The following is a 22,242-nucleotide window of genomic DNA, read 5'->3' as shown; positions in this document are numbered from 1 at the left end:
CTAGCATGATTTCCTCGAACACACGGTTTCCTCGAACTCATTCGAATGTGCCTAATTTTTTCCCTTATTTTTCTGGAATAACCCAGGTGTCAGCGCAGCTCATCACCACAAATTGAACTATTTACTATTAACGTTTTTTTTGGGTCTGTTTGAGAGGATTTAGCGATTAATCTCCCAGCGGACCTGAATACAGTTTCAAAGAGCTGAGTGGCGTCAACTTTACTCATTCAATAGAATGAACGAAATTGATGTCATCCAGTTCTTTGTTATTGATTTTAGATTAGTTCTCAATAAATTATATCAATCAGACTATAAACGTTCGAGGTTACTCAGTTTTGTGTGTTGGTGTTTTATCCGAATAGCAGATGTTGTGAGTATTTTACCTAAACACATAGCATCAATAACATAACCACAACTCACATAAGCCATATATTCTAGACCAGGCTTGAATGTTTCAGCATTTATTTTTGGGAATTCCAGCTTGACGCCTTTGGAGTAAATCTTGACCTCTCCTGTTGCGTTCATTTGATTTTCTGTCAGTTTTTCAGTGACAAGAGCAAACACTGCTATCTTCCGCCCGTTTAGATATTTACTTGATGCCTTGATTTTGTCAAATGGAACAGCAACGTGAGCATCGCCTTCAAACTGAATTAATAAAATTGATAGTGTTAGCAACACATCAGTAGTGATAATACCAGCAGCAGTAGTAGTAATAGTAGTAGTAGTAGTAGTGCTGGTGGTGGTAGTAATATTAAAAGTATAAGTGGTTGTAGTAGCAATAGTAGTAGTTGTAGTGTATTATTATTATTATTATTATTATTAGTAGTAGTAGTAGTAGTAGTAGTAGCAGTAGTAGTAGTAGTAGTAGTAGTAGTAGTAGTCAGTAGCGCACACCACCACAGCAGCAGCAGCAAGTAGTAGTAGTAGTAGTAGTAGTAGTAGTAGTAGTAGTAGTAGTAGTAGTAGTAGGAGTAGTAGGAGTAGTAGGAGTAGTAGTAGTAACAACTTTTATTTTGACAGTGTCAGCGCTATTACAGGCCAGGTACTCATTTCACACTTGAGTGTGGTGAGAGAATGTGATAGAAGAGCCTTTTCAAGGACCCAACTTTGCCTCACCTAAAGCGGGACTCGAACCAGGGCTATACCGTTCCGAATGAGAATGCCTTATACAAGGCAACAAAGCCGCACATTACTCGAAAGCAAACTTTTACTTAAGATTACGATAGTTTTAAATGATTCTCGACTTGCCAGGTTTAAAACATTTTGGCAAGTTTGGGTTCACTTTAATCTATAGGTAGGTAGTAAATAAATCTAGAGCTTTCTAGCTACAATAATTCATTTAAAACGTCTGTCTTGTCAATGTACAAATATATGTGACCTTCGTATCTAAACAGTGTTATGCCCAGAAATCTGAATTTAGAATTTAATGATAAGAAATTTGATCTTTGAGTTGTTGTTTTTTTCACTATAAGAAATTGTATTTATTTTCCACCATTACAATTAGAAATAGCCTTGATGCTTCTAGTTGTAGGTCTGATAACTGAATGCAATATGGGCCTGTTTTAACACTGTTGTTATGGACAATATTTTGTGTTGGTTTGAGAGTATTTCCATTACAACATTGAGCCCCTAACAATTTTGGTTATCAGACCTGCAAATAAGTACACATTGGAAATAACCCAAATGTCATATTTGTGGCTATAGATTCAATTCCCAATCCCTAGTTCATCCATAGCCAATGTTAACTTATTATAGCCTGACACTGACCAAAAAAAATGACGTCAAAAGACAAGTCTTTGGCCGCAAAAAAAAACATCGTGAGTTGTATTCAATAGTTCAACCAATGGAATAACTTTGTTTCCTTGAGCTCTACTAACGACAATTCACAAGAAGCTGCACAAAACTAAGAAAAATGACGTCAAATTATAAGTTCTACAGGGTTCTAGCGTAGCCATCGTTATGTTATAGCCTGACACTGAAATCCAAAAGGACTGGCAGTTTGACGTCAGTATTTGGTTTTTGCACCGCCTAGTGAGTTGCCGTTAGTAGTGCTCATGGAAACAAGTTATTTCATTGGTTGAACTATTGAATACAACTCACGATTTGTTTTCTTTTGTGGCAAAAGACTGGCATTTTGACGTTATTTTTTGGTCAGTATCAGGCCATAACTTTACAAAGGCCACGGTTCTAGTGTCAGGCTATAATATTATGTTAACGATGGCTACGGTTCATCCCACCTAATGTCGTTTAAGACATAAGAGTTACATGACAAATTTTTCCTGAGTCACAGTTATAACTTACAGGCAATGGGATATGAAGGAATGGTTCAACTTTGGAGTTCTCATAGGTTTGGTAGTTAGAGATTACTTTGAGGTAAATGTCCACTTTTCCAAACACAGGTTTCCCAAAAGTATATCTGGTAGGATAGAAAGATGTCATAAGCTCAAAAATATGGGAAAATGTGCAAAAGGATAAGAATGTCAATCATTGGATGTACGGCTAGTTTAGATTTAAAACAAAATAAACATTTTAATTATCTCTTCGCCAAACTCTTTAGTTTTTTTCAAACTATTTATGTGACTGTTACCAGAGCAACCAAAGCATTTGCACTGGAATATTCAATTTAGTTGAATTCTGAGAAAAGTTGAAATTGGAAAGAGGGTTACTCATGATATTCATTATGTAATGCAAAAAGAAGAAACTTGTGAAATAACCAAGGAACCCCCCCCCCCCTACAAAAAAAAAGAAGAAAAAAAAAAGATCACAATTTATGATTTGGAGATGAATGAAAAGAAAATGAAAAGAAAAATTGACATATGCAGTCATACTTAATTGAAACTCAAAGACGATTGAGATAATAATAATAATAATAGTAATAATAATAATAATAATAATAATAATAATAATAATAATAATAATGTATATATATAAATATATATATATATAATATGTGGAAGAGAGAGAGAGAGAGAGAGAGAGAGAGAGAGAGAGAGAGAGAGAGAGAGAGAGAGAGAGAGAGAGAGAGAGAGAGAGAGAGAGAGAGAGAGAGAGAGAGAGAGAGAGAGAGCAATAATATAGTGTTTCGTACTTGGCACTGACGGTAAAAGCCACATCTTTGTAGGATGTGACCACATATGAAGGCATCGCAACAATGACTTCAAACTTTGGTAGAACTGGGAATTAAAAATGTCGTAAGTGATGTCACACTCAAAGAAATAATTAAACAATAGCTACCTAATACATTACAAAATGTCATGTTTAATTCAGAAAAGTGAGTGGAGCAGGCACTTATGTTGGTAACAACAAGATATGAAGTGAGTAGAAAAGTGCCAGAAGACAATAGAGAATAAAATTTTTTTTTTTTTTTCGCAGCGGTGGTGGGTTTGAACCTGCGACCTTATTGGTACGACAACTCCGCCTGGCAGGTGAGAGCGTGGCTCTACCGTGTGAGCTATCCACGAACACAAAAATATTCGTTTCAAACTCAAAGTCATTTCTAGATCCCTCTCTCACCCACTTCGTGAGACCGCCGATTCGTTCACCACCATCGCGGAGTAATTTTGACCAGCAGTTAAGCTTAATAGCCAATATTCTCATCACAAACATATAACATAGAAACGATTGAGACATTGAGTATGCTCCGTGTATGGGGTGAATTTTTAATTCAGAAAAGTGAGTGGAGCAGGCACTTATGTTGGTAACAACAAGATATGAAGTGAGTAGAAAAGTGCCAGAAGACAATAGAGAATAAAAATTTTTTTTTTCGCGGCGGTGGTGGGGTTTGAACCTGCAACCTTATTGGTACGACAACTCCGCCTGGCAGGTGAGAGCGTGGCTCTACCGTGTGAGCTATCCACGAACACAAAAATATTCGTTTCAAACTCAAAGTCATTTCTAGATCCCTCTCTCACCCACTTCTTGAGACCGCCGATTCGTTCACCACCATCGCGGAGTAATTTTGACCAGCAGTTAAGCTTAATAGCCAATATTCTCATCACAAACATATAACATAGAAACGATTGAGACATTGAGTATGCTCCGGTGTATGGGGTGAATTTTTAATTCAGAAAAGTGAGTGGAGCAGGCACTTATGTTGGTAACAACAAGATATGAAGTGAGTAGAAAAGTGCCAGAAGACAATAGAGAATAAAATTTTTTTTTCCCGATGTCTCAATCGTTTCTATGTTATATGTTTGTGATGAGAATATTGGCTATTAAGCTTAACTGCTGGTCAAAATTACTCCGCAATGGTGGTGAACGAATCGGCGGTCTCAAGAAGTGGGTGAGAGAGGGATCTAGAAATGACTTTGAGTTTGAAACGAATATTTTTGTGTTCGTGGATAGCTCACACGGTAGAGCCACGCTCTCACCTGCCAGGCGAGTTGTCGTACCAATAAGGTTGCAGGTTCAAACCCCACCACCGCCGCGGAAAAAAAAAAAAATTTTATTCTCTATTGTCTTCTGGCACTTTTCTACTCACTTCATATCTTGTTGTTACCAACATAAGTGCCTGCTCCACTCACTTTTCTGAATTAAAAATTCACCCCATACACCGGAGCATACTCAATGTCTCAATCGTTTCTATGTTATATGTTTGTGATGAGAATATTGGCTATTAAGCTTAACTGCTGGTCAAAATTACTCCGCGATGGTGGTGAACGAATCGGCGGTCTCAAGAAGTGGGTGAGAGAGGGATCTAGAAATGACTTTGAGTTTGAAACGAATATTTTTGTGTTCGTGGATAGCTCACACGGTAGAGCCACGCTCTCACCTGCCAGGCGGATTGTCGTACCAATAAGGTTGCAGGTTCAAACCCCACCACCGCCGCGAAAAAAAAAAAAAAAAAAAAAAATTTTATTCTCTATTGTCTTCTGGCACTTTTCTACTCAACCTTCATATCTTGTTGTTACCAACATAAGTGCCTGCTCCACTCACTTTTCTGAATTAAAAATTCACCCCATACACCGGAGCATACTCAATGTCTCAATCGTTTCTATGTTATATGTTTGTGAGAAATATTGGCTATTAAGCTTAACTGCTGGTCAAAATTACTCCGCGATGGTGGTGAACGAATCGGCGGTCTCATGAAGTGGGTGAGAGAGGGATCTAGAAATGACTTTGAGTTTGAAACGAATATTTTTGTGTTCGTGGATAGCTCACACGGTAGAGCCATGCTCTCACCTGCCAGGCAGAGTTGTCGTACCAATAAGGTCGCAGGTTCAAACCCCACCACCGCCGCGAAAAAAAAAAAAAAATTTTATTCTCTATTGTCTTCTGGCACTTTTCTACTCACTTCATATCTTGTTGTTACCAACATAAGTGCCTGCTCCACTCACTTTTCTGAATTAAAAATTCACCCCATACACCGGAGCATACTCAATGTCTCAATCGTTTCTATGTTATATGTTTGTGATGAGAATATTGGCTATTAAGCTTAACTGCTGGTCAAAATTACTCCGCGATGGTGGTGAACGAATCGGCGGTCTCAAGAAGTGGGTGAGAGAGGGATCTAGAAATGACTTTGAGTTTGAAACGAATATTTTTGTGTTCGTGGATAGCTCACACGGTAGAGCCACGCTCTCACCTGCCAGGCGGAGTTGTCGTACCAATAAGGTTGCAGGTTCAAACCCCACCACCGCCGCGAAAAAAAAAATTTTTATTCTCTATTGTCTTCTGGCACTTTTCTACTCACTTCATATCTTGTTGTTACCAACATAAGTGCCTGCTCCACTCACTTTTCTGAATTAAAAATTCACCCCATACACCGGAGCATACTCAATGTCTCAATCGTTTCTATGTTATATGTTTGTGATGAGAATATTGGCTATTAAGCTTAACTGCTGGTCAAAATTACTCCGCGATGGTGGTGAACGAATCGCGGTCTCACGAAGTGGGTGAGAGAGGGATCTAGAAATGACTTTGAGTTTGAAACGAATATTTTTGTGTTCGTGGATAGCTCACACGGTAGAGCCACGCTCTCACCTGCCAGGCGGAGTTGTCGTACCAATAAGGTCGCAGGTTCAAACCCCACCACCGCCGCGAAAAAAAAAAAAAATTTTATTCTCTATTGTCTTCTGGCACTTTTCTACTCACTTCATATCTTGTTGTTACCAACATAAGTGCCTGCTCCACTCACTTTTCTGAATTAAAAATTCACCCCATACACCGGAGCATACTCAATGTCTCAATCGTTTCTATGTTATATGTTTGTGATGAGAATATTGGCTATTAAGCTTAACTGCTGGTCAAAATTACTCCGCGATGGTGGTGAACGAATCGGCGGTCTCAAGAAGTGGGTGAGAGAGGGATCTAGAAATGACTTTGAGTTTGAAACGAATATTTTTGTGTTCGTGGATAGCTCACACGGTAGAGCCACGCTCTCACCTGCCAGGCGGAGTTGTCGTACCAATAAGGTCGCAGGTTCAAACCCCACCACCGCCGCGAAAAAAAAAAAAAAAAATTTTATTCTCTATTGTCTTCTGGCACTTTTCTACTCACTTCATATCTTGTTGTTACCAACATAAGTGCCTGCTCCACTCACTTTTCTGAATTAAAAATTCACCCCATACACCGGAGCATACTCAATGTCTCAATCGTTTCTATGTTATATGTTTGTGATGAGAATATTGGCTATTAAGCTTAACTGCTGGTCAAAATTACTCCGCGATGGTGGTGAACGAATCGGCGGTCTCAAGAAGTGGGTGAGAGAGGGATCTAGAAATGACTTTGAGTTTGAAACGAATATTTTTGTGTTCGTGGATAGCTCACACGGTAGAGCCACGCTCTCACCTGCCAGGCGGAGTTGTCGTACCAATAAGGTCGCAGGTTCAAACCCCACCACCGCCGCGAAAAAAAAAAATAATTTTATTCTCTATTGTCTTCTGGCACTTTTCTACTCACTTCATATCTTGTTGTTACCAACATAAGTGCCTGCTCCACTCACTTTTCTGAATTAAAAATTCACCCCATACACCGGAGCATACTCAATGTCTCAATCGTTTCTATGTTATATGTTTGTGATGAGAATATTGGCTATTAAGCTTAACTGCTGGTCAAAATTACTCCGCGATGGTGGTGAACGAATCGGCGGTCTCAAGAAGTGGGTGAGAGAGGATCTAGAAATGACTTTGAGTTTGAAACGAATATTTTTGTGTTCGTGGATAGCTCACACGGTAGAGCCACGCTCTCACCTGCCAGGCGGAGTTGTCGTACCAATAAGGTCGCAGGTTCAAACCCCACCACCGCCGCGAAAAAAAAAAATTTTATTCTCTATTGTCTTCTGGCACTTTTCTACTCACTTCATATCAAAATGTCATGTTACAACATATCATGTCTCATATAACTCTGACATGTGATTGTTAACAAGTATTGTAAGTTTTCAACAGATAACAGGTCTGGGTCTAGAAACCGTGAAAGGATCTACATTGATAAAACATTTTAGAGACACGTTACGTCACAAGATCTTGACAGCCTCAAAACTCTTGCCCAGGACCGTAACCAGTGGAAACAATTAACAACATGGATGGAGAGAGCAGCTATACTCATCGACTATGACTAAATCACACAATTATCAGCAAGCGTCATTCGGACTGCGAGGCTTACTACTACTACTACTACTACTACTACTACTACCACTACTACTACTACTTACGCAACTTATTGATAGTTCAACAAATAAAGAATGCATTTCTATGAGAGAAATTCATAGTTAAATTCAGCCGAAATCTAAATATATGACTTAACACCTACAACAGCCGGGGTAAACCAGAGGCCTAAAATATGTTTTTAAGTTTATAGTCAGAGTTGTCAATTTTAAAGTTTTGTTATTATAAGACATTATATTAATCCTTCTCAATGAAACAAAAACTTGACCCAAGTCTTAGGTCACATGCTGGGCAGAATTAGACTAAGAAAGATGGATGCTTCTTGGGCCGAAATCCACGAATCACCTTTTGCAAACTATCATTGAACAGGGTATCTAAATCTTGGAATGTGACTAAGTGTAATTAATAATATAGCAGGTTTAAATCCATTGTATTTCTTATTCAAACTTATTCAAGATGATGCGCTGAACCGAGATGCATGAAGATGAGGCATTCATTATGGCAACCCTGCAAACTGCGGGATAAACTGAAAGAAGAAGAAGAAGTATTACTTATTCAAACTTCGCATTTTACTCTGAGATTCACCTTCATAAACTCATACCCCCGACACTGTACAAAAATAGTCACAAAACAAGACTGCGACCACCAAAAGAACAAGAATAGTGAGTTGCATTCAATAGGACAACCGATGGAATCATTTGCTCTAAGTATCATATTTGGAGGGGTGGAATAAAGGTATTCATTTCACAGCTATGGATTTATTAAATTCGTTATTTTTACCACGCATTAAAGCTCACTTGAAAGCTTGTAGTGTTTTGTGACTTGTTAATTTTAACTCACTTAATAATCTAAAGCCATGACAGAATCCTATATTATTATCTTACCATATCTGGCCACTTTGAAACCTTTTTGGTAGCTTTCTTTCTGCGTAAAAAAAGGGAAAAAAATTATGTCAAGTAATTTATTCCTATAGTCCCTCTCATAGAGATTGAGATAAGTAGATAGAAAAAAGAGTGTGTGTGTGTGTTTGTGCTAGCGAATGTATGTGTGTGTGTGTGTGTGTGCGCAAGAGAGAGAGAAAGAGAAAGAGAGAGAGAGAGAGAGAGAGAGAGAGAGAGAGAGAGAGAGAGAGAGAGAGAGAGAGAGAGAGAGAGAGAGAGAGAAAGAAAGAGAGAGATTTTGAAGAACAACAGTTTCCTACCTACCAAAGACCACCCAACACACACACACACACACACACGTATATATATATATATATATATACCTATTGTCGATCGAAGAGATGGAAAACCGATCGTCTCGACAGAATAATGTGAGTGTTCTTATTTATTTTATATATTTTATATGCTCTAATTAATATATTGACACAACTTGTACTCAAGTACTCACCAACTATATACATATTATATATATATACTAATAATATTTTAGATTTATAATATATATATATATATATATATATATAAAATCTACTTTGACCCTTCTTACCTCAGTCTTTACAGTGATCTTCCAGTCTCCCAACACTGGCATGGTTGACAACTGAAATTCCTTTCCGACAACCCCTAGGGAACTACGTTGATCTGTCCACTTTTGAATCATATTTCCATTGGCATCCTTAAATGAATCGGGGTAGATGAAAGATCATGATTAAATTCAAGAAAAAAAAACCCAGAAAATAAACCCAACAAAAATAAAATTTAAAAAACCCCCAAAAAAGAAAGAAAAAAAAATCCCCCAAAAACTAATTCATTGTCAATAATGGATTGTGTTTTGAAGACGACGGACTGTTCAAATATAAATATAATAGGCATAGATACGTACTAGAACTGAACAAAATATATATTAAATACAGAACTGGTAGGAAAAGATTTATCTATAAAATAAGACCTTAATTTTATAACTGACGTGTCAATCCCAAGTGGATCAATGTGCAAATATTGATATTTCCAAAAGTCACAAGAATACTGGGTAATGTAAATGTTGCTGCTCGAAACTCGAAGAAATAAATAACAATGTGAAATTGAATGTAAGTTTCAATTCAATATATGAAAAGAGATATAATGGACGTTTCGGGTTTCCCCTTTTAAACAAAAAAAAAAAAAGGATGAATGAAACACTACAGACGAATGAGATAATATGGTAATGGCGTTGTTAACAACGTCTGTAGTTTCATTCATACTTTTTTGTTGATAAAGGGTTAACCCAAAACGTCCATTTTATATGTTTTCATATATTAAATTGAAGCTTACATTCAATTTCACATTGTTGTTTATATAAACGTCACAAGACGTTTTATTCTGGTGGAAACCGATGATTATCGAAATGTATTCTCCGTCTAGTTTAGGGTCCACAAGGAAGAGTTTATTATTTTAACAGAAATTTTAAATATTTATTTCAGTTCACCATCCGGCCTAAAAAGATGAAAGAGTATCCTTGTTGAGTGATCTAGGCATGGCTTTAACTCTCTCCTTACCACCTGAAGCAAAATCGTCACATTTGTTACGACACAATAAACATTTTTCTTATTCAGGTTTGTTTTGTACATCACAAAATTTGAAGAATGATCTTTGTTTAATTAATAAGAACATAAAGTTGATTTAAAGAGAGCTTGTTTGAGTTTAAAAAATCACTTTTTTTCTGCTGGGTAAGCTTGGCATTTTGGGAAAATGCAGATAATGATCGGTAAGGAGAGAGTTAATAGATGTATGAAATTTGTTAAACTTTCCTTATTTGTAAAAAAGCTTCACAATCTATTTATAATATTATCCTTTTCCAACCTAAATTATGGATATTGTAAAACAACTTCTTTTTCTTTTACTAAGTTTCACCGAAGAGATTTGAGATTTTTATGTTGAAATTATTATACATTCTTCTTATTTTTGCAACAGAATAAAGATCTGAACTCAAGTTAAAGCGACCAAAGGGGGAAACAGATGTGGGTATTTCTAATCTGTTAATATGTACAAAAATTAAAATTGAAATATTCCAATCAAGATTTTGCAAATTGTCAAATTGTTTGAGTATAACTTTGTCTTTAATGAGTTAACAATTACATTATGTACGTTTATACATGATCATAGCTTAGTAAGATTAGCTTACGTTGACAAATATGTCCATTTTTCCTTTGTAAATCTGGAGGTTAGGGTAGAGACCGAAGGCTCTCATGCTGACTGTGATGGGACGAAAGAAGACACTCAAATTAGATTTTCGACTAATATCATCATAACCACTTCTAACAGTAACACTACTATGCCAACTATTATCGCTTTCACCATCACTATCACCACCAAAAATAAATTAAAGCATCATCATCATCATTATCATAACCACAACCATTATTATCATCCATTATTATCATCGTCATAAACTTTGCAAAATTATTATCTCAGTTTAATCTGCATCATACTTTTTATACTCAGTCACGTATATTTTCATGGTTAAAAACAAATAAGATACAGATATGAAAAAGTGTGTATCAAACAGTGCCAGGAAAATCAAGAAAGGAAAATACAAGGGAAAAAAAATAATAAAACATTCCCAAAAAAACCCAGTCTGCCTCTACTGGGGATCAAACAAAAAAGATGTATCACATTCATTCTATTTAGTCAACTTTTAACTTAACCTTTTTCAAAGTTTTTCATTAGTGATTCTCTGCGTCTGGACATAAGGAAAGCTCTAGATTTTTAGGGGGCAGCGGTCTTTGCTTCGGTCCAGAAAGGTATTGAGTTCGATCACCCGCCGTGCGCTGTGTGGCCTTGAGCAAGTCACCTTGCCCTAGCTCAATTTGTGGCGCTGCACTGCGGCTGACGCCTGGGTTATTCCAGTCCCTATGAGATAATAATGAATAAAGAGATTTTTAAAAAAATTAAGATTAGCCCACCCGATGGATGATAATCAATCAATACCTTTATCTCCTGGTTTATAAATGCCTTTGTCTGTCTGAATCTTCAGAGACATGCGTTTTCTCTTGTAGGTGAGAGTCCTCAAGACATTGAAAACGAGGCCACCAGTAGATCGGATTTCGAGCTGGTAGAAGCCACTGTCCAAGTCTTTGGGAAGCTGGAAGGGGCAGATAAAAAATAAAATTTAGTGTGAGCCATTGCGATCCTCTTACTCCAGTTATTTATTAATTAATTTTTTTTTGCAATCTTTTCAATTTTCGGTATATAGTGACAGTTTAAACTATTTTACAGTGTTGAAATTATTCACATTAAAGCGCAGCCCTGGTTGTGGAACTGCTCCTTTTTTTATATATACGTCATATTTCCATTATATTTTTTATCTTATTGTGTAAATTATAACACGTCTGTACATAAAAAATCCTTTTTGGGATGCAATAAAGTATTATTATTATTATTATTATTTGTCTGTTTACAAAAGTTTGACAGCGTTTGGCACGTTCATCTCTATAGTTCCTCTAAAATGCAAAAAAAAAGGTTTAAAGGTCATTTAAACATTCATTTGTGCATAAAACGCGAATAAGAAATATCAACAAAGATAATGGAAAGCATTGGCAGGTCAAATGGATCTAAATGAATGTGAGTAATAAGGAAACCAAGTATCAAGTCTAATGGTAGTCTCACTAAATTTTCAAAGTTGTCAAATCATTCTGAAAATAGTTTCATTGGATTCCTTCCACAAAAACAATCAAATTCATATAGGTTTTTATGATTGTGGCACTTATAGTTTTTGAGATATGGTCAAAATAGTGACGGGAAACTGATACATATCACAAAGAGAAAAAATGGATCAAAAATTGTTTCCAAAACTACACCTTTTTATTTAAACAAGGGATCTGTTCAATAGAAAAGAAAATATTTTTTGAAAAGCTCACATGCCTAGAAAACAAAAAGATAAAAATGCTAGAAGTTGTGGACCTTTCTAAATAAGTACTCATAACAGCTTTAAAAAAGAACAAAATACCAAACAAGGAATATTTCGGGCTCAAAACCCTTCTTCAGCCAATTGCAAATAATATTTACTTAATGTACAAAAATGGATATCCATGGTTCATGGAGTTTAACCCGGCTTCTATAGCATGAATGGACAATAGCAATTGCTTGCTACCTTTTGGATAGGACGTTAATCCATCAAAAAGTACTTTCCACCAGATCTAACAGACCCTTTGTTTGTTTGTTTGTTTGTTGCTTTAGGTCTCTTCCAACACAATTGAGGTTATATGAGAGACCGCTGAAACAAAAAAACAAGCAATCTAACAAAAATAGTACAAATGTAAATCAAAATCATAACCTAAAGATATCATAAGCTAAATTATAAATAACCAAGAACAAACAGGCAGAAGATTTACAGAAAAAAAAATATCCCCTGTCAAAAATACAATCACAAACCAAAGAAGCAGGATAGGCTAGTAAAGAGAAGAAGAAACGACATCACTATCGGATCGTACACCCATGCGAACATCATAGGTATATGATTCAAGGGTGATGCTCCCATCCAACCACCCGCCTAACAGACCCTAATACCCATTCACAGCTGGGTAGTCAGGGGGATCAGAAAAATATCTCGATTGCACCCGAGATGGATCTCAGTCCCTTTGCATGTGAAGTGAGTGCTCTACCAAACGCACTGTCAAAAAATAAAATACTAAACACAGAATGTTTCGGGCTCAAGTCCCGTCTTCAGCAAATAACAATAATAATACTTTTTTTTTACTTCTAATGTACAAAAATGAATATAGCAACCTCAAAGAAGGATAAAATACTAAATGCGGAACGTTTTGGGCTCAAATCCCTTCTTCAGCAAATAAGAATAAAAATACTTTTTTTTTACTTCTAATGTACAAAAATGAAAATAGCAACCTCAAAGAAGAATAAAATACTGAATACAAACGTTTCAGGCTCAAATCCCTTCTTCAGCAGATAACAATAATACTTAATTTTCTTGTACAAAAATGAATATAATAACTTCGAAAAAGCACAAAATACCAAACACAGAAAGTCTTGGGCTCAAACCTCTTCTTCAGCGAATAACAATTATAATACATTTTATTAATGTCGAAAGCAGAAATCTCTTGAATTTTCAGAATGGTTTCAGGATACTTCTTTTGCACTCGTTGAAAAATAAATGAACCACAAAAACTCATGCATCATCTGGTGAGGCATATCTGGATCGAATGAGTATTTTGCCACTAATGACCACACCTGACTGGCTGTCTTGGACACCAAGCCTTAACTGGTCTGTGGGGAGAAAAAGAGGTTTTAAAATAAATAATATAAAGATGGTAAAATTGGCTTTGTTCTGTTGATTTTATCTCTAAATATAACTTTGAATTACTTTACTAAAACAAAAAAGCAAATGTAATGCTTTAAAATAGACCTTTTAATTCTGTAATAACTAAATAAGAATTTTACAAATTCATTTGTTTGTAAAACCTTGCAATTTTATATTCATTTTACAACGATACATTTATTGCTATACCTTTCCTTACAAATATGTAGGCTTAATCTAAAGGCTATTTATGATATTTACCATTATTTCATTTTTTTAAAAATTCTGAAGACCATATAAATTTACTTTTACTTTTAATGCTTTGTGATATTGTTGCAAATATTAATTGGATTTTTATCATGTACCTTACGTCTGTACAAAGAATTTCCAAAAAGATAGAACAAAGTATTATTATTATTATTTTTATTACCATCATTATTATTATAATTATTATTATTATTATCATTATTATTATTATACTGTGCATCTCTAGGGGATTTAAGATAAAATGCTTCATGAATAACCATAATACCCTGTCATTGGTACAGTGGTAAACCAATGGATAATACTTTTAACATGGATTGTGTCAGTTTGTGGGGCTGATCATTTGAGAAAAAAATATTCATAAATGTGCTTGACTTTTCTTTTAAAAAAGAGAAAAAAAAGAGATTTTAATTTTGAGACAACTTACCTCTTGATTCTTTGCAGCTAAAGCTTTATATAGAAAGAGTTTGATGTAGCCTTTGTTGACGATATCAAATACACCTGAATGATAAAAAAGCCAAACAACTGTTAAATAGCACTTTTTATAAATCACAAATGTTAATTCCACAACCAATTATAATAGATGCAACAAGACCTTGGGGTACTGTGGGGGTGGGGTGTAAAACGAAAAGAAAGAAAAACCTAGCACCAATCCTGAAAGGCCTTCAGCAGAGTATTAAGTTTGTGTAATCTGATACAAAAGCAATGCTCAAACTGCCCGTTTACCTGATTTTTGAAATTTTACAATGGTGGGTCACCCTTTTTGCTAATATTATATGTTAGAAGCTTGTGTTTGTGAATGAAAATATGTGCAGAAATTTGAGATTTTCCATGCAGAAAACTACGATGACAGTTACAGACACTTGCAGATATAGCCAAAAATCTAACACATTAACAATGCAATATATTTTTCCCCTCGGCAATTGAAGATGTCTTTATCCTTTAGAGCCACTGAGCCCATGGAGCCCGAGTTTATCCCCATATCTATAGCGTGAAACAGACAATGGCAATTTCTTGCTACCTTCTGGATAGAACGCTAGTTTATCACAAACTGCTTTCCACCACATCAGACCCAACGACCCAATATCTGCAGAGTGGATAAGGACGTCTGCAAAAAATTTCGACGGCACCCTGGGTCCATTCCGGTACCTTTGCTGAGCTATCAGAACCCCCAATATGAGTATGATATACCAATAGATTTTAAGAAAGAGGGGATGGTGTATAAATTAAAGTATCCTACCTTCATTATCCAATCAAAGTTAAAACAGATACCAGCAGGTAGAATCTACAGACTCAACTCTCAGACCAATCTGTATGGAAAACAATTAAGATGGTGTGTTCAAAAGAAGGAAAAAATACTGAGATGTTGCTTGAAAAGCACAATTGATAGTTCATAATCAGAAGTTTGATCACGTAAGGCCAATCCTGAAAGGCCTTCACTGGCTGCCGTCAACAAAAGAAGTCTACTACAACTATCAATGACAAAGCTCAAACTGCCATCTCACTGACTAGAAATTATACAATGATGTCTGATCTTTATGGGTCACACTTCATGCTGGTATTTTGTGCTGTCACCTTGTGTCTCAGAATAAAAATACAGATTGTATGTGTAGAATTTGATATTTTAAAAGCAGAAAACAAGAATGACAGATACATAGAGTTAAAGCAAAAAAAAAAAGAAAAATAATACAAAAGATTCAATCTGACCCCCCCCCCCCCCCCACCACCAGAAATAGAAGATGGGTATGAAAGACCAATCAATTTTAAATAGGAGGAGGGGGGGGGGGTGTTATAAATTAAAATATCCTACCTTCAATGCCCAATCGAGTTAATGCTCAGGATTGCAGCGAATTCGACAACAAGAATCTACTTAGTCCATGAACACACTAAACAAACTGTATGAAAAACAATTAAAGATGAGGTGTACAAAACAAAAAGAAAGTAAATGCTGCTAAAAATTTTTTTTTCCTTTATATTATTTACAATTATTAGAGACAAAACTGATTTTTCTGAATGCACTACTTGCTAAATATAAAAGTACAAAAAATAAGATTATTTTTAAGCTTCACTGAAACTGAAACCTCATTTCTAGAGCTGGAATAAAAAAAATTACAAGGGCACATAAACATTCTAGGGTCGGTCAATTCAATTGAAACCTCTTACACACTCTGTTCAAATGTTAAACAAAAGAAAAATTATCACTTCATAGATGTGAATTAAGAAATATTATGAAATAAAACCAAAAAATCGTCCCTCACTTCCATTAACTTCATTACATTTTTAGAGCTGGAATTAAAAAAATTACGAGGACACAAAAAATTCTAGGGTCGGCCATTTCAATTGAAACCTCCTACACACACTGTTCAAATGTTAAACAAACGGAAAATTTTCACTTCATAGATGTGAATTAAGAAATATTATTACATTATTAAATAAAACCAAAAAAAAGTGACCCTTACCTTCATCAATTTTCATGAGATTTTTAGAGCTGGAACAAAAAAAGTCGTACGATATCGAATTCTCCACCGATTTCCTCGCTTGAAATAGCAGACGACAGAAACATACGGGTGACCCGGATGTTGAGATGGCGAAAAACAAGAGCTCCGCGTCTGCTTTCATTTTGATTCAACGATGGTCAGCTTCCGGGTTCAATTATCTTTGCACGAGTGAATGAGAGTTTCAAAATAGTGAGACTACCTTTTTAATGACTAGAGATACTCATCACCATCCACCGTGACTTGTGCGTTGAGCACGTTGCCGGTCAGCTGTCTCCACGAATCACGATCCTCTGCTGTGCCAGGGTTGCCAGATTATTTTTCAACAAAATGCCAGGGGAAGACTCAAAAAATGCCAAAACACTCAAAAAAATGCCAAAGTCTGTTGACTCCCACCCCCACTAAGAAAACTACTCACTTTTGATAGACAATTTACTATCATATCCTGGTGGCTTGCGGTGTTTTCTTTTCTTTTTTTTTCTTTTTTTTTTTGAATTATACTAAATTTCCTGTTGGGGTAATTTTTTATTAAGAAAAGGTGTCATTTGAAGTATAAATACAAGAAAAGAAAATGCCAAATGAAAATGCCAAATGCCAAATGATTTTTCTAATGCCAAACGGTTTTCAAAAATGCCAGATTTTTGGAATCTGGCATTTAAAATGCCAAACTGGCAACCCTGTGCTGTGCGTATGATTCAAGGGATGCAACTCAAGAATAACATAGGGTGGACAAGGACCAAGAATTAATTCCCTTTACATGGTAAACATTTCGACTACTCTACATCCCTCCCTTTCTTAGATTTTTTGTCAAAAGACATTAATTAAAGATGAAAACATTCACACAATACAGAATAGAATTTAGCACCTTTCATGCGGATTTTTCATACTCTAATCACTCATACTTCAAAGAGGGGTGAAGATTATTTAACCAAAAGAACCAAAATGACATTTCCTATGTCATTATTGTCACTATGAATGCAAATCAGGAGTGAGAAATACGATTCGGTGCATTAGGCTTGATTGTCCAAAACAAATAACGAATTGTCCATGACGATAGTTCTTCACAACTGCAAGTCTGAAATTAACAATGTTCAAATAATTGTGGCAATGGCAATTTAACACCATTTGAATTTGATAATGATAAATAGTTCACAGTTCCCTGCCCTTGTTCTTCATGATTCACAGAGATGAAGTATGATTATACGGATTGTCTATAAAAGGTCGAAAGTATCTATATATTTTCACTGATCTGATTGTCTATTGTCTATGACTGATAACTATATACTAGCTTCTGTTCTATCACTACAGAGTTCAGTCCATTGCTCTTACATAACACAAAACAGTCTAAGATAGTCCATTCTTCTATTCTTCTCATAACAGTCCATTCTTTTAATAACTCTTACTCTTTTCCTTCCTCTTCTTTGAAAAAACACAAAACCCTAAACGATGAAATTGTACAATTTTTGCAATGGTTCCGGCGAGGATCACAGTGATCCAAAAAAAATAAAGACAAGACTTAACTTGCATTGTGTTGGGGCTTCAAATGGAGGTTTATTCATCTTGTACCCAATAAACGAAAAGAGAAATGTGGAAAAACGATGTTCGATTTTTTTCGTTGATTATGGCCTTGTCATGAAGAAGTCACGATATCTTGAAGGGACCCTTCGCTGTCTCTTTGGATACAGTTGAGGTTGTTGCAGACATAGTTGTTCCTGACCATCAATTGTCTCGTGATGCGATGTTGTATCCAGAGTGGGCGCATCGATGTCAGTATCTTCTAATGGTGGGACATCTTCGTCGGTTTCATTGGCATCTGGGGTTTAGGAGAACGTTTGAAAAAGCTACTATTTCTGGTGATAGTTTTGCCATTCCTTGAGGCTGTGATCATTGATCCATGCTTTGCAGTCACAGTGTATGGTTTCCACTCTGCCAACAGCTCTTGATTTGAATGGATGAGAACTATAACTAATCATAATATATTGTCTTGAAAGTTTGATCTTCCATTTGAGTCTAGACCAACACAATGTGTCTTAAATACACAGATCTATCTAGACATTGGTAAAATTTTATAAGAAAAAAAAAAAAAAAACTTACTCGAAGAGTGACACGCCCTCCGACTCCTGCAAAATACAAAATAAGATGAAAAGATAATAATTGATGATCAATAGTCTTAAGATCGTTGTTGTATAAGATTATAATTTATGAACAATAAATTTTGAGTTATGGTCTTGTTCATAATAGAGAGTCGATTGGCTCGTCTACCATTGATACAACATAATTTGGTGATGAACTTATTGAATAGCGGGGCGCCTCCTATCTTATTTGGTATAGTTTTTGACAAATGTAAATATTGCTGCTCGAAGCTCGAAGAAATAAATAACAATGTGAAATTGAATGTAAGCTTCAATTTAATTAGGAAAACAGATGAAAGTGACCTTTCGGGTTTCCCATTTATCAACAAAACGGGATGAATATACACAACAGATGAATGAGATAATGTGGTAGTGGCGTTGTTTTCGTAATTAAATTGAAGCTTACATTCAATTTCACATTGTTATTTATTAATAGCTTTTGCCAATGAAATAACTATTATACGTGTATCAATAGCTCATGATCATCATATTGATGGTAGATAAGAGTTCGAGTAAAACATCAGTTGCGTCCGCGAGATCAACCGTACCAACACACGAACGAACGTATATATAACCTTAGACACTTTTTAATGAGCAATAGGGGTTGCCTGAAGTCTGGGATCGTAAAAATACTAACAAAAGGTGACACTGGAAAGGTTGTATCTACTGCTTCCATCCGAAACCTTTCAATTTTCGTATTTTTGTCAGTGGAATATAGTGAAAGCTAACGAATGGCCCAACTGGCGGTCTTAAAGAAATAATGGTAAAGAGCCAAGTGATATCAGTTTTATTTTATATTTTATAAGTACCATCAGTTAACATTAGGCGGTTGTATCCAAAACCAGGTTGGTAAGACTGCTTAAAAAATTCTATTAAACTTGAGACAAAATTAGTAAAATTACTTTTTTCTTTGTTTCTTTAATTAAATCATTAGATGATTTTACATTATTATTATTACCATTATAGTTATCATCATCATCATCATCATCATCATCATCATCATCATCATCATCATCATCATCATCATCATCATCATCATCTTCATCATCATCATCATCATTTTATTTATTTATTATTTTATTATTATTATTATTATTATTATTTTATTATTGTTATTATTGTTTGCTTTGCTTCATTATTGATTTTACTTACTCGATTTGTTGATCGGAAATATTATATTCTTTTATGAGTTATAATATTGGCAATTGCCTAAAAGTAAACTTTTGAATTTTTTATTTTTTTTATAAAAGGAGTTGGGGGGGGGGGGGGGGGGGGGGGGGGTTCTCGATCGTTCCATGGACCCGATCTTACATTATTAGTAACGAAGTGGGCGTGTATCAATGTGAATTCTATTTCCGTTTCTCTGCAAACAAACACGAAGACACAATGACATGATGGCATGATACGTACGTTATTAACTGATTTGGACTATGTTTGTGCGGCTATGTGGTCTAGTGGTATGACACTCACTTTCGGATCGAAAGGTCCTGGGTTAGAGCCTCGCGCTCGGCGCATAGTTGAGTCCTTGGAAAAGGCTCTTTACTCACACTCTCTCACCGTACTCAGGTGTAAAATGAGTAGGTACCTGTCCGTTAAGAGCGTTGTCTTTGTCCGAAAAATTGTAATATCGCCTAACAGGCGTCATATCCCGTCCTACATGTTAAATCTTGCTGTTGACCAGGGACCCCTTGTAAAGCGCTTTGAGCACATTTAGTGGATATTGCGCTATATAAAGCTCAATTTGGAATTTGGATTATGTTGGATTGGGGTGAACTGGATCGACAGATTGACTTGTACGAAAGGTGATAATTTTATTTGTCAATTAATATAACTACACGGCAGGATACAGACACCTTTTTTGTATAGATAGTTCGAAGTTGACGTCACTCAGGTCTTTGTTGTTTTTTTTTTTTTTTTTTTTTGCCATTCGCGTTTATGAATAATTCTCACGAAACTGTATCTATCAGACTATAAACGTTCATAGTTACACACAGTTTTGTGTGTTGGTCCGGTATACTTCCGGATGGCAATGTTGTGAACTTCTTAGATTGCGCATGCTATCTATAGATGAAAGAAGTCAGTAAGCTTTTTATTATTGTTATTAGACAGCCGGGCTCAATCATTAGATCTCACTAAATTTTATAAATCAGACTACAAACTTTTAAGGTTACACATAGTTTTGTGTCTTGGTAAGTTACATCTGGCTGACGGATGTTGTGAGTATTTTACCTATACGCACAGCACATCAATTCTACATTAATATAATACTTACCCTTTCGAAAACTGCCTTTTCTCGACTGGATGACCTTTTTGCCTAATTTGATAGATACCACCATACGACACCATACGGAAGTCTTCAAAATGTTGACTCCAACACGGAACCTCATGTTTGGGCGGATGGAAGCAGGTGCTATGATGACATAACGACTGGAAGAAAGCAAGCACATTATCCAATAATGTTACATCAATGTAATCACTAATGTGGTATTTATTATCTTAGGCGCCTGATGATATCTAAAAAATCAATTTTGTTTTATTTAGGATCGAGGCTTTCTTTTTTTCAATGTAGTCCTTAACTCTCTCCCTACCATCTATTTTCAGAATTTTACCCGAAACTTCATACTCACCCAACACAAAAATAGATTTTTCAAACAGAATAGTAACGAGAATATTATGCTATATGTTGATCAGAAAAAATGAGCTCACTATATATATATATATATATATATATATATATATATATATATATATTATATATATATAGTGTGTGTGTGTATGTGTGTTTGTGTGTGTGTGTGTGTGTGTGTGTGTGTGTGTGTGTGAAGATTTATGCTGTTAGTTGATTTAAGAGAGCAGCATACCTGAGGTAGTTGGGTCTTGGTGGTACAGGAGGCGTGGGCATAAACGGCAGTGTAGTTCTTGGGATGGTTGTTGGAGGTGGAGGCGGGGGTGTGGTTGTTGGGGGTGGAGTCGGGATTATGGTTGTGGGCGGTGGGGGTGCTGTTGTCATGGGAGGTGGGGGTTTTGTTAAAGGGGACAATGCCATGGAGCTATGGTGGTCAAAAAGAGAAAATGACAAGAATGAAAGGTAACTGTTATTTGTTTATTTCTTATTTCTTAATTTGAAAATCCCCATGAATGAATTACGTTATTGTCTAGATTGAAGCTTTGAAAACGCCGATTACATTAGAAATTCGTGGGACCAGAGATAAATATGTTTTTTTTTAAAAGCGAGAGCACATATCCACGGCAAATGTCATTTTAGAGTCGCTCAAGTGGCCAGTTAATGACCACGTGTCAAAAGTTTGACCAAAACTTGTATTACTTGGAAAGTGGTTCACAACATTATTTCATATTTTGACGTTTCATAGTATAAATGTGAATATTTATGAAGCTGTCGAATTATTTTCCCATCAAAATATAACAAACTTATTTAGTAAAAAAGAAATATAAAACAAGGATTATCTCAATTTATAGAAGTTTTGTTCAGCTTGGATTGAAACTTTACCAGGTTTCAAA

General features: G+C 35.7%; 1 protein-coding gene and 1 long non-coding RNA gene across 4 annotated transcripts in view; both read right to left on the bottom strand.

The window, feature by feature from the left end:
- The window catches only part of LOC144971552 (CD109 antigen-like), a 66,384-nt gene that overhangs the window by 38,501 nt on the left and 5,641 nt on the right, over positions 1-22,242 (bottom strand). For 2 of the 3 annotated variants that reach the window (XM_078912572.1, XM_078912574.1), the window contains exons 3-12: positions 21,585-21,773; positions 20,996-21,150; positions 18,686-18,711; positions 11,510-11,663; positions 10,704-10,774; positions 9,093-9,218; positions 8,489-8,528; positions 3,089-3,173; positions 2,302-2,416; positions 421-645 (exon numbers count right to left, since the gene is read on the bottom strand). In XM_078912572.1, the coding sequence (XP_078768698.1) occupies positions 421-645; positions 2,302-2,416; positions 3,089-3,173; positions 8,489-8,528; positions 9,093-9,218; positions 10,704-10,774; positions 11,510-11,663; positions 18,686-18,711; positions 20,996-21,150; positions 21,585-21,773 (1,186 nt within the window). Of the gene's footprint in view, positions 1-420; positions 646-2,301; positions 2,417-3,088; positions 3,174-8,488; positions 8,529-9,092; positions 9,219-10,703; positions 10,775-11,509; positions 11,664-16,793; positions 16,854-18,685; positions 18,712-20,995; positions 21,151-21,584; positions 21,774-22,242 lie in introns of those variants that run through there. The other variant, XM_078912575.1, reaches the window with a different exon arrangement.
- Positions 13,662-16,783, bottom strand: LOC144971553 (uncharacterized). Its single transcript, XR_013645155.1, has 5 exons — positions 16,556-16,783; positions 15,907-15,991; positions 15,337-15,406; positions 14,524-14,597; positions 13,662-13,801 (listed from the first exon to the last, which is right to left on the bottom strand). It is a non-coding gene; the product is annotated as an uncharacterized LOC144971553 (long non-coding RNA).

The sequence above is a fragment of the Berghia stephanieae genome, chromosome 4 (assembly GCF_034508935.2).
Source record: "Berghia stephanieae isolate SIO BIC M18660-M18661 chromosome 4, UCSD_Bste_1.3, whole genome shotgun sequence".
Lineage (NCBI taxonomy): Eukaryota > Metazoa > Mollusca > Gastropoda > Nudibranchia > Aeolidiidae > Berghia > Berghia stephanieae.
Note: the sequence above shows the minus strand (reverse complement) of the source record. Positions and strands in the feature narration are given on the sequence as shown.